The sequence below is a fragment of the Beta vulgaris genome, chromosome 6 (genome assembly GCF_026745355.1).
Source record: "Beta vulgaris subsp. vulgaris cultivar EL10 chromosome 6, EL10.2, whole genome shotgun sequence".
NCBI lineage: Eukaryota > Viridiplantae > Streptophyta > Magnoliopsida > Caryophyllales > Amaranthaceae > Beta > Beta vulgaris.
In genome coordinates this window covers 50,834,002-50,846,620 of record NC_079207.1, presented here as the reverse complement: position 1 = coordinate 50,846,620, position 12,619 = coordinate 50,834,002, and the positions used below count along the sequence as shown (strand labels likewise).

The 12,619-nt window shown below is 35.1% G+C and overlaps 2 protein-coding genes across 2 annotated transcripts; one reads left to right on the top strand and one right to left on the bottom strand.

Annotated features, from left to right (window-relative positions):
* Positions 1-247: 247 nt before the first annotated feature.
* LOC104897014 (probable glutathione peroxidase 8) lies at positions 248-3,578 on the bottom strand. The gene is made up of 7 exons (XM_048645945.2): positions 3,360-3,578; positions 2,925-3,001; positions 2,758-2,819; positions 2,543-2,661; positions 1,195-1,362; positions 988-1,071; positions 248-655 (listed from the first exon to the last, which is right to left on the bottom strand). Exons 1-6 carry the CDS (start codon positions 3,411-3,413, stop codon positions 1,039-1,041), a joined length of 513 nt encoding a protein of 170 aa, XP_048501902.1. The 5' UTR covers positions 3,414-3,578; the 3' UTR covers positions 248-655; positions 988-1,038.
* Positions 3,579-7,859: 4,281 nt separating this feature from the next.
* On the top strand, positions 7,860-11,333 carry LOC104897015 (uncharacterized). Its single transcript, XM_010683825.4, has 2 exons — positions 7,860-8,148; positions 10,191-11,333. The coding sequence occupies exon 2, from the start codon at positions 10,249-10,251 to the stop codon at positions 11,053-11,055; it is 807 nt and encodes a 268-aa protein (XP_010682127.2). The 5' UTR covers positions 7,860-8,148; positions 10,191-10,248; the 3' UTR covers positions 11,056-11,333.
* The last annotated feature ends 1,286 nt before the right edge of the window (positions 11,334-12,619 follow it).

Genomic DNA, 12,619 nt, shown 5'->3' with positions numbered 1-12,619 from the left:
AGTTGAAAATTTCAACCCTAATCCAACCTGTTTATTAAACTGGTCATATCGTGTCGACCCAATTACATAAATGGATCGAAAAATTTGACAAAAATCCACTACCTTCAGGTTGGTTGACAGGCCGTGTCACTTTTTACCGACTCTAGATTCACCTGTTCTTTCTAACCTCAAGATAATGTTCTTTGACACATTTAACTCCTTTTTGTGGCAAACTCCTCCCAACAAAATAAATTGATAAATGCAAATATTGGTCAAAATACATAAAAAATTATTTCTAATCTCTTTGTATGGATTGGTCGTCGGGCGTAGGCCCTTCCTTTCCCGGTCTAATTGTCATGATTCCACATATAAGATCTAAAAAAAAAGTCCTTGGCGTTTCAAATTAGACAGGTCACCTTCCGCAACTATAGTTCACCAAATATTTAGTCATTGTGAGTCCAGTTATAGAACTGGTTCCAAGCCTCCAACTTCTTTTATACATGACATGCGAACTTTTTTTTTCTTGGTTTACTTCACTAGCATGTTTAGTGCTTTCAGGATACAACCACAGGTCCAGATACAAGTTCAAAGTTGATATGAACGATCAATTTCAGTACAGACGATGCAACATGTTCTTCAAGGTCAGTACAATTTCAGCTTCATCAGCCACATTATCCTTGCACAAACATATAACGTGTTTATTTAGCTACATGTAATAATGTCCTGTTGACCAATGCATTAGCTAGACTTTTCATTGCACCATCAAAGTTCCTCATGCTTTCATTCCTAGACCGTCAAAAAGCACATAAAAAGTTGCAAACCCTTGGATAAAAAAGAAAAAGAAAAAAAAAGAAAGAAAAGTACCCAAAAGATGTAAAAATATCCCCTTTAAATAACCAAATCCAACACTTGAGAACCAGAAATGTTAAATTTACTATAGTTACTACCAAATCTTAATGGAAAATTTAACTGCAAGGATGCATCACTAAACGGGAGTTTGAGTTGTACCTTCTATAGGGAGAATGTGCATTACATGTAATTTACGAGTAAAGCAGCCAGTTATGCAAGTCCTAATAGGCTTTTTACATCATACTGCAACAAGAAAAGGGTAATCAGCCAATCAGATGACCACTGATTGCAGGATGATGTAGAAAAACATCACAATTTAGACGAAATACCAAACACTAAAAACTTTTAAGTTAGTGAACCACTTACCTCCAGGCTTAGAGGTGAAGTTGTGGGATAATATCTACCAACAACCTGGCCATCCTTGTCAACAAGGAACTTGACAAAATTCCACTGAATATCATCTCCAAAAATTCCCCATTTCCCCAACTTCAAGAACTGGTACAAGGGTGAAGCTTTATCCCCATTGACTTCGATCTACAAGTGTAGTATGCAAGAAGAACAAAAGTTCAAGCCATCAACACCATAGGTTTGGAGACAAGCATCTACCAGAGAATACTCTAAGACACTAAATTAATCATAAAGAATACTCTAGATATATTATGAAGGGTAGAAGCACATAAGTGGATTCTCCAATTCATATGGCCTACAAGCTCATACGGTGATCAAGCAGGGGTGGATCTTCCTTAGGGTGGGTAGAGGACGGCCCCCTTATACATTTTATTAAATTATTAATTACAAAAGCTATATTGTCCAAGATATACATATGAAAAGTTGTGAAATAGTGGTCGAGAATACTTCTTGTTTGAACTAAAGGTTGGAGGTTTCAAACCTTGGCACCAAAAGGAATCCTTTCCCTATACTTGGATAATAAAGATACATGGAATGTGGAAATGAATATTGTTATATACTTAGCACATACTTTAAACCTATAAAAGGAGTGAGAAATATGAAGAGATCGATTTAACCTTCCAATTCTCTTCATCTTATTTCCTTCTCCTTCCTTCCCAAGGACCCCTCTTGAACCCCAAATTGTTCAACAAGAGGATACCAACAATATCAACACCAGCATAATATAGCATAATAAATCCAGATAGCATCTTGATCAAAGATTACGGATCCTGGTCAGACAATAACATGTTTTCGGGATATACATATTGGCAGAACGAGAGTTCCTAAAATTGTTTTTACAAGAAGATCCCGTCTTTTCCGTTCCAAAATACTTCAAGAGTTAGAAGTATACAAAACTACCTTTTTATCCCCATCCCTATCATGTGGGATAACTTAATTCCTCTTAAACAAACAAAGAGATAGCGAAATAAGGGATATTCTATCCCTATCCCACTCCTTATCCCTCCAAACAACTCCCCCTAAATGTCATAGCCTATGTTACTCCGGACACCTTCATTTACCTAAAAAAACCGAGTGTCGTGTCGTACCGTGTCCGACACGATATTTCACTTGGATACTTCATTTTAAATTAAAAACTTGTCTTTTTTCTACAAAATAGCCGAGTCGGACATTTGGTCACCCGTATCTGAGTAGACACTCAATCCGTGTCTGAGTAACATAGGTCATAGCCATTTTTAACAAGCAGTTTAGACTCAAACCATAAGTATATGACAGGACTAAGTCATGTCAAGCCTCTTAGGTGTACCTTGTCGAATATAGGAAATTCGGACTTGAAGCGAGTGCAAACAAAATCTATAATCTCATCATTGCTCCCTGGCTCCTCATCACCAAACTGATTACATGGGAAGGCCAGTATCTGAAGACCTATAAATACAAGATTGCTAAGAACCTTAGTTAATCATAAAGCTTATTTAAATCAACAAATAATAACAACATAAAAGCAAAAAAATAGATGAATACCTTGATTCTTGTACTTGTCATATAATTGGTTTAGCTCAGTGTAATTGGAGCTGGTCATTCCACTACCAACCATAAAACAGGCAACAACTTAGAAATAATAATATATTGAGCAAAATGTTAAAATGTTCGTATGAAGCACAAGAATTGAAGGGAGAAATGAGCAGTACCATTTGGAAGCAACGTTAACAATCAACAATACTTTGCCTTTATAATCACTCAATTTGACATCATTTTCTTGGGCATTCTACAAGACAAGAACATTTATGCACCACAACTGAGAGTATAGTACAAATAGATCAAGATACCAAAAACAAAATTGAAAATTAAAGATTGTATTCTGGGTAAATTAACATGGACCATATGATACCCAAAAAAAGCTCTAAATTTAGGTGGAAAATAGCACAAGGGTATAAAAGAGTCAAAAGTACCAAGGACCCTTTGAGGGTTAGGGATTTGGGGCTTGTTGGACCTCTAAGTGAGTAACCTTAGTCCGAAAACAACCAAGACAAAGTTCATCTAATCACGGATTTAAGAGAGTGCTTAAAAAAAAAAGTTAAAAGTGAGAAGTATAAGAATTAAGAAGAACAAAAAAAAGCACAGACCTTGACAGTGAAGTCGTAGATTGATTGTGGGTTTTCAGTGGGTTGACTTGCCATCGAATATAGATAATTCGAGTTTAAATCAGTGAGAAGCAATGAACAAGAATACCACAATTTGTCGTCGCCTTCCTTTTATCTTCCCCTTTTCGGTTCTTGCGAGTTTGCTTTACTTACTCCCTTCTGTTTTCTTCCAAGCGTGGATGGTGGATTAGAGACCACCTCCCTCTATGTGGTCCTACTCCAAAATGTATGATATTGAATGTTAAATGGAATTTGAAGAAAAGAAAAAAAAAAAGAAATAATATTTTTAAAAAAACAAAATGATAGAGAAAAAAAATGGTTAATTTGTGCTGATAACTACCCACGCAAGAATTGCGGATTGTTCCTGTAAACTTTTTTTTTAACAAAAAAATAAACTACTATTATTTATTAGTTGTTGTTTTTGCAAACATTGATATATTTTATGGTAAAAAGAACATATAGTTCATAATTAAATAGCATGTAGATTGTAGAATCTCCATCCGTAAAAGAACATGGGTCATATTGAAAAATATATATAATGAAAGAATGCACAGTTTAAATTAAAAGAATATACCAATTTCGAACGGTAAATTATTTCTTGTTAAACAAATTCATGTTCTTTTGCATTTTAAGTTATGTTCTTTTTCATATTGAGTTATGTTCTTTTAAATATTAAGTTATGTTATTTATATATATATATATATGAGAAGAATATATCTTTGAAAATAGAACAACATATCTTTTAAATTAGAACATACCTTTTAAATTAAAAAGAATATACCTTTTGAATTAAAAAGAACATACCTTTTGAATTATATGAAATGGTAGGCGGTTTGCTGCTACACAAACTAATTTCATAATTATTTAAAAAAAATATGATAATAATGCATTAAATGATAATTAGATATTTCTTTTGCACTTTACGTGCTATGTAGCTTAATGTGGGATAGAAAGATAGAAATTTTTTTGTTAACGGTCACATACCACATCTCCACAAATGCCGGTGAGAAGTTTTTTTAGCTTTTTTAATGTAGGATTTCACAGAAATCTCTCCAACAAATTTATTTAACTTAATGCCCATGCGTTTTGTTTCATTTGTTCTGCGTTTTGGACATGGAGCATGATGCTTTTGGTGGTCCCGAGACCACCTACAAAATTACGGTTTTCTTCTACCTTTAACGTACTAGTCTGTATGCACGCGGTGGCGTGCGAAAACAAACAAAAGGTCAATTGTGTAATAATATATACGAAAAATTATTCATAAAGTTCATTATATATTTTTCTTCTGTTTTTCGAAAGCCAATAAATCAATGATGATGTAAATATTTTGTCAATTGAGGATATAATGATAAAACATGGTGAATTTATATTTTATTACTTAAGGGTATAAAAGGAATTATCATTTTTAGTATCCCCCTCTTCTTCCCTTATATAATAGAGATTTCTTTTTTTTTTATAAACAACTATTTAAATTTTGCTAACATGTTAAGATTTTAATAGAAAATTTATTTTCGAATATCGAAGATATTTTATTTGCGAGAGACAATCTTGGCTCACTTTCAGTCTTTTAGGCACTGATACAAACATTACACGCATTGATTTACTTTACGTTTCATCTTTCCTAGCCTTGCATACCCCGATCGTGTATGACATTCTACCTATACCTTTTGCTTTGTATCACCCTGATCCTTGCATAGTGTCTCATGCATTCTTATTATATAGTCTAATTTCACATCATTGCATCATTAAGTGCATTATTATTTGAGTTGTTTGCACCTATTTGCTAACATTTTTTTCCTGCAATTAATCAGATTGCTTATAGTTATTGCTTTGCATGTTAACTTTGTTTTGTAGAACCGACGATATAGATCAGTTCTAAACACACCTACAATTTCGCTGATATGTTGCAAGATATGTGTAATGGTTTTTCTCCTGTTTCCACCAACTCCAATTTCGGCACATAAATACTTGTTCTTTTCTTTCTTGAAAGTAGACTAAGGTTCTTTTGCAAATACATTTTTTTTTAGGTTTTAAGTTGCGAGAATAATTTTAAAAGGTTGTTTCTTACAAAAAGAAAGGTTTAGACTTCTTTGATACCTATTTTCCGGTGACCAAGGTAGCCACTCTTGGAGCAGTAATTGCACTTGCATCTATTCATGATTTAATTGTGCATCAAATGGATGTGAAAACTGCATTTTTTGAATGGTGAGTTAAATAAGAAGATCTATATGAAGCAGCCTGAAGAATGTGAGGTTCCTAGTCAAGAGGACAAGGTATGTGTGCTTATTAGATCTTTGTGTGGTTTAAAACAAACACCAAAACAATGGTTTAAAACAAACACCATAAAAACCACCGAAACCCCATTCTCCTGCTTCCTTCCTACCTCCCCTTTTTCATCTATATTCTCTCTCCATTTAGTGATCTTTAGGTGAAGATATAAAGAATAAAAATGGAATCTATCATATTGCAAGAGCAGATTTATAACTAAACTCATCAACTTCACCATTTCTGCTGCGTTCTTGCTTTCTTTCTTATTTAATTATTTTTTACATCAACAGCTAAACTACCCGCTTTATTTAATTTGTTGATTTAATTTTATTTTTTCATAATTTATTTTTGTTACTATGACAATTGACATGCATTAGATGTTATTGTCGCAACAAATGAGAAGTATGTTTTGCAATGCTAGATAAGACCGAAAAAACAAAAGGATATAAATTTCATAATTTGTCATCTATTGAGTAATTGAAATTACAAACATGTATTTGGTGATGTGTTGTTTGTTGCTTCCAAATCTTCAAATGATCTTTTGTATGATTTGGTTCTACTTTTGCTGCATAAAAATAATGAATCAGATGCAGAACAAAGTAATAGTGTTTATCTTTGCATAGTGTTTTAAGCTATGAATTACTTGTTTGTGTTTGCTGAATAGGAACCGTAATTAGTACGCGTGTTCGGTAACAATAGCTGTAGAAGTAGCTTTTAGCTGTTAGAGTAGCTGTTAGCTGTGCTGGTAGCTGTTAGTGGTTGGTGTGTAGTTGTTAGCTGTTAGTTGTCCAAATAGCGGTATAAGATATTGATGTTCGGTAAAAGAAGCTGTCAAAGTAGCTGTTTAGAAATAATTAATGAAAAACTTAAACAAAACTTTATCATATAATATATGCACCACTAAAGCTACCCCAAAAGCTACAAATTGTAGCTTTTCACAAACACTACTAGCTACTTACATCATTACCTTGCCAAACACTACTATTTTTCTTAATTAGTGTTTTGACCTAGTCAAGACACTAAAAGCTACTTAAAAAGCCTGTGCCGAACACGCCAGTTGTTTTTTTTTCCAGATAATGAACACTTGTGAATAAGAAGATTTTTTTTTTTATGATTTTGAGATGATGAAGTAAAAGATCTGTTTTTTATGGTTTTGGTTATCAGTAGCAATTAATCCGTTTAATAAGAGTTTTTTTTTTTTTAATTTTAGGTTTTAGTTGGATATATATCATTTAATTAGAAATATTATATTATTATTTTTGATACATGTACGTGATAATTGGCAGTTGCTAACTTATTTATTTTGTAAATTGCGATTATTACTTTTTCCATTTTAAAAAAGATATGTTTAGTTGTGCTTATGCCGTGATTTGTAAATTTTAATTTTAATATTTACTGAGAGTAAAATAGGACTTTCATTATTATGGCCCCCTCTCTTCCTATATAGAATAGAGATACTAAACTACGCGGAGTATAATATAGATAGTTATAGATACACCCTGTCCAACCCTAAACTTTAGAAACTTCTCAGCTTCCCTTACTGACGGAATTCTGAGGCTCGAGTTCATTTTTTTTTTGAGGGGAAAGAGAGGTGCATTAATCAAAGGGACAATGTGTCCATAAGTACATAAGGTGCTACAACACTAGGACAGTGATGCTCCCAACATTGCTCAACACCAAAAGGCACAACTCTAGCAAGGTTATGGGCAACAGTATTCCCATCCCTTTTAACATGAGAAAAAGAAACGGAAGAGAAAGCATTACACATAGCAAGAATGTCCCCGAGTATTGCGTCCAAATCAGAGAAGAAAACTGCTGCTTTTGTTAATCTTTTCGTGGCTACTAGAGAGTCAGACTCGAAGATCACATCACCATATCGATGAGCTTTGGCTAGGCGGCTTGCAATATAAGTAGCCTTGCATTCAGCTACCTCGGGAGGCCAGTAGGCACGCACACGTCTAGTTGCAATAAAGCACACCCTACCTTCCGAGTTGCGGGCTATCACTCCAAGTCCCACCCACCCTTCCTCGACCAAACTTGCATCCGTGTTCAATTTAATCTTAGATGAATCTACTTGTTTAGACAATCTTTCGTTGCGATTTTTAAGATCTTCTTCATTTGATTATTCATGCGATTGATTTTTTTGCGAGTGTTATTGTTTGCAGTGACGGATCTAAAAGGGGACATGGATACAACTTTACTCGCAAATTCAAAAACAAATTCAGTTACAAAAAATAAAAAATAAAAAAAATTCGCGCACAAGCAGGAACGCGTTTCATACTTTTCATTATTCTCTCTCAGACTCCTCTCTCTCCTCTCTCACACCTGATACCAGCGAAGTGCGAACGGCCGACTACCGAGATTCGACTTCCGACGAAACGAGTGAGGGGCGCCGACCGCCATATCTGCGACGCTGCCTGAGAATCGACTTCGCCAAATCGCCAGACGCCAGTTCGCCTTCTTCGGCTTCGCGAATCGCGACCCATACATCAATTCGAAGCTTGTAAGTTGTTAGTTTATACTTTTGTGTTTTAATTTCATATTTTTCAACTTTTCTAAGTTTATATATGTTAGATTCTTAAATTAATTGAATATTTAGATGTAAATTGTTGAATTTGGACATTGTTGATTAATTAGTTAGGGTTTGATTATTGAAATTCGAAATTGAATTTGACAATTGATTTTATGAATACAATTAGGAAATGACAAATGATACACCCAAGTCAAGTAAAGTCAAGTGAATTTTTGTTTGAAGTTTAATCTTATGCATTTTTTTAACAAAATTGATTGTATGACTATCGATATTTTAGCTGTAACAATTTTTATGAACTTTTTTCTACTATTTTTGTGTTTGTTGTACGTCCGTAACTCCATATCCCCAGATTTAAATTCCTGTTTGTTTCATGAATTCAACTTTTTTTTTTCTTCTTATCTGATGTTATTTCGTGTTTTTAGGGATAATTTACATGCTACAAACTTATGATTTGAATTCAACTTTTTTTTTCTTATCTGATGTTATTTCGTGTTGTTAGGGATACTTTACATGTTACAAACTTCTGATTTGAATTCTTGTATAACTTCTTAATTCATGTTTGTTTCATGAAATCAAATGATAAGCATAATCATGTCACAATTTGTACATGCACATATGTTCTTGCAATTGTTCATTTGTTCTTGTTTGTTTCATCAAATCAATGTTTGAAGTTTTGTGACTGGAAATTTGGAATGAATGACCTGTTCTCCATGGGCTCAGGGCGGCCGCTCCTTAGCTCAGGAACAAGCCTGTTTTAGTGTTGGATTAATTTGACAAATGAAGGATATTAGCTGAGTAACCTTAATAAGGTTATTTGTGTTTTGAGGATAGATTGACAAATGACTGAAGAACAATTAATTTGATAAGGATTGTTTGTTTAGAACTTAAGCACTGATTAAATACTCTAATAATCAATATGTTTGAGAATTATGTATAAAGAAAATAAGAGACGGGAGACCTAAAATGAAAATGGGGTTAATTCGAGTCCAAAATCTTCCTCTAACTCCATTAGGCCAATAATATACAGGGGCTGCTCTTAATGTTTGGCACTCTCCTTGTATAACATTGATATAACAGTTGGATATACAAATGTTTGTATTCATTCATCTGAGAACTGTCTTTGGAATATATTTATATTGGTTCCTTTTTTTATTGATTAATTACATTTCGCTGTGTTAAGGGTTCGGAGACACACTGAACATTATGTTTGTTGTCTGACTATCAAGTTATGTTTTCTGATAGTAAACAACCTATCTTTTTTGTAAATAATATTTGCTTAGAATTGAGTATCTTAACTCTTATGAAATTACAGTGATGAAGGAAAAAAGAGTCAATTTTTTTTATTATAGTTCCATTGTGCGAAAGTCGAAGATAGTGTTCCCCTTTTTTGGCTATTAGTCAAACCTGTGACTATAGGCCATATAGCTCACGATGGAATGTTGGATGTGCTTTGATTTCTTTTACTCTTCTGTATCATTTGCATCATACACAAGATCTTGCTTCTTTTGGTGAACTTGTAAGGATATTATTTAATATCAGTACCCCTTGGTTTCGTGTTGTCTTTATCAAATTGCATGTTTGACCCACAACCTGTTAATGATTGAAGCCATAGCTTGGCTGAATTTGATTGTTTGCGTGGTGGCGTAGTTTTATCCATTGCTGTACAGTTTAGAACTTCAGATATCTTCCTCATGCTCTTTTTGTCATGAATTGGGGTCCATGTTATTAAATACTTCCATCTCCCTTCTAAAACAAAGAAAAAAGCCTCTCTCCCACATGTCAAATGGAGAAAAATTTCACCACTAAGCGTGAGAAATTGGTGTCGGGCCCACGCCTAGTGGACTCACCAAATTACCTCTCTCCCACATGCTCACCAGTCAACTATTCTCCATTCAACCTCACTCGTTACTTTCCCCTACTTGTATTTGATGGAAATTGCTTGTTTTTCGTGTGCCCCTATCTTTTTCTTCTAACTTTCATGCTCATGATTTTAGTTATGTGTGAATTGCTAGGCTGTTTACGTTTGATCTGTTAGCTCGCTGGTGATAGGAAAAGCTTGACAAAGTTGTTATGGGGTATGCACAACTAGTCATTGGTCCTGCAGGAAGTGGGAAGTCAACTTACTGCTCTAGCTTGTACCAACACTGTGAAACCATGCGTCGAACAATTAGTATTATCAACCTTGATCCTGCTGCTGAAAACTTTGACTATCCTGTTGCTGTGGATATTAGAGAACTTATTAATTTGGAGGATGTTATGGAAGAATTAGGACTGGGCCCTAATGGTGGATTGATTTATTGCATGGAAGAACTTGAAGATAATCTTGATGACTGGCTTACTGAAAAGCTAGATGATTTCTTGGACGATGATTATTTGGTTTTCGATTGTCCTGGACAAATTGAACTCTTCTCTCATGTCCCAGTCCTTAAGAACTTTGTGGAGCACTTGAAGCGTAAGAATTTCAATGTTTGTGTTGTTTATTTACTCGATTCACAGTTCATGACAGATATTACCAAGTTTATCAGTGGCTGCCTGTCGTCTCTCTCTGCCATGGTCCAGCTTGAAGCACCCCATGTTAATATTTTGTCAAAAATGGACCTCGTGAAGAACAAGAAAGACCTTGATGATTTCTTGAACCCCGAACCCCATATGTTACTCTCACTTTTGAACCGTCAAATGGCTCCGCAGTTTGAGAAGTTGAACAAAGCATTGATTGATCTGGTAGACGAGTACAGCATGGTGAGTTTCATCCCTCTTGACTTAAGGAAGCAAAACAGCATGCAGTATATATTGTCACAGATTGACATGAGCATTCAGTACGGAGAAGATGCTGATGTGAAGGTTAAAGATTTTGATGATCCTGATGCTGATGAATAGCTGCTTGTCGCTGTGCTCATCAGGCATGATAACGCATGTTAATTCAACCTGACTATTAGTAGAAACAAAACGAATGTCTTGAGAGTTAGCCGATTGTAAACCACCATATCCTTTTTTTTGTCTAGGTTTCCTGAAGATTAATTTCATACAAACAGCATCATTAGTATTGAAACTTGAGTAGTTAGTTATCTGCAGTGAAGTATTTTCAAAAGCCCTTTCGAGTCTTGTTGTTTTGTCAACTTATATTCAATCAATGATAAGCTTTGCTTGATGTGGTCGTTCGGTGGGCAAACAAAAACACACGCGATTTGAAATTCGTGGGAACTGCCAAAAAGTGGTGAGCTGTTTCGTTGGCCTAGATATATGAATTGAAATCAATGTATTCAATATGGAGAAAATTGCTTAGTTAGCCCTCTTAGATAAGTTGAAATTACTAATGGCTTCAACTAGTTGCCAACAAGAAGTCACTCTCATTTTTCTTTCCTCCGCAGCTCTATCTTTCTCTCATTTTGCAACTACAAAAGAAAATATCATGGCCTTCAAGCAACGCAAACATAAGCACGTGTTATAACAAACGTGATAAAAAAAAACAAATAATTGAATGCAAAACAATGAAAAAACAAACAATAGATTTACGTGGTTCACCAATTTGGCAACGTCCACGGACAGAGAGAATATTTTATTACGTGAAGAAAAATCAGATTATAGAGACAATTAGACTAAGTTCGTAGTCTAAAACAACTAGGTAAAAAACCTATTTATACTCCGCGTCGAAAAACGCGTTTTCGCATAAAACGTGCATCCGCCTGATCGGGCGGAACTTTTACCAAACCCCAGATTGACACGGGCCCGATCGGGGACCTCGTCCTGTCGTAAGTTCGGTGAGGCGCCCGATTGGGTGAACATGCCCGATGGCATCGATCGATCTCCAAATAACTGCTGCTGAAAAAATCGTCTCGGGCCCGATCGAGTGACTTTGCCCGACCTGATCTGGCGGTACTCTAAAAGCTCCTTTTGACGCATTTCGTCGAACACATTCGAGGCATTAATCTTACAAATCTCCACCTTGACTTGAATCCTCTTACAATAAACCAGAAAACAGATGCATTGATTACAACGCCCAAAATCTCCTTACAAACAGATTTGTCCCAAAAGACAACCAGACCAAATTAGTCCCTAAGGACCCCAGAGTTGCCACGAACATTGAGTAAGTTCAAACAATGTTGAAACTTACTCTGCGGAACCAGCTCGGTGAACATATCAACAGGATTATCAGCAGTTCTACCTTCTTCACCTTAATTCTTGTCTCACTCCTCAGAAAATGATATCTCACATCAATATGCTTAGTCCTCTCATGATGGACTTGATCCTTGGCTAAGCATATTGCACTCAAACTGTCACAATACACAATAGCTTGATCGTGATGAAACCAAGATCACTGACTAGCCCTTTTAACCATATCCCCTCTTTAGCAGCTTCTGTCAACGCCATGTACTCTGCTTCAGTAGTAGACAAAGTAACTGTAGCCTGTAAAGTTGTCTTCCAACTAACAACAGAACCACCA

What these genes read in the sequence shown, in the direction of transcription:
- LOC104897014 (XM_048645945.2), bottom strand. Translation starts at nt 3,413, where the DNA reads ATGGCAAGTCAACCCACTGAAAACCCACAATCAATCTACGACTTCACT. An exon ending in GTTAACGTTGCTTCCAAATG is followed by an intron (nt 2,820 to 2,924) that starts GTACTGCTCATT and finishes TATGGTTGGTAG; the next exon opens with TGGAATGACCAGCTCCAATT. An exon ending in AATTTCCTATATTCGACAAG is followed by an intron (nt 1,363 to 2,542) that starts GTACACCTAAGA and finishes CTACACTTGTAG; the next exon opens with ATCGAAGTCAATGGGGATAA.
- LOC104897015 (XM_010683825.4), top strand. Translation starts at nt 10,249, where the DNA reads ATGGGGTATGCACAACTAGTCATTGGTCCTGCAGGAAGTGGGAAGTCA.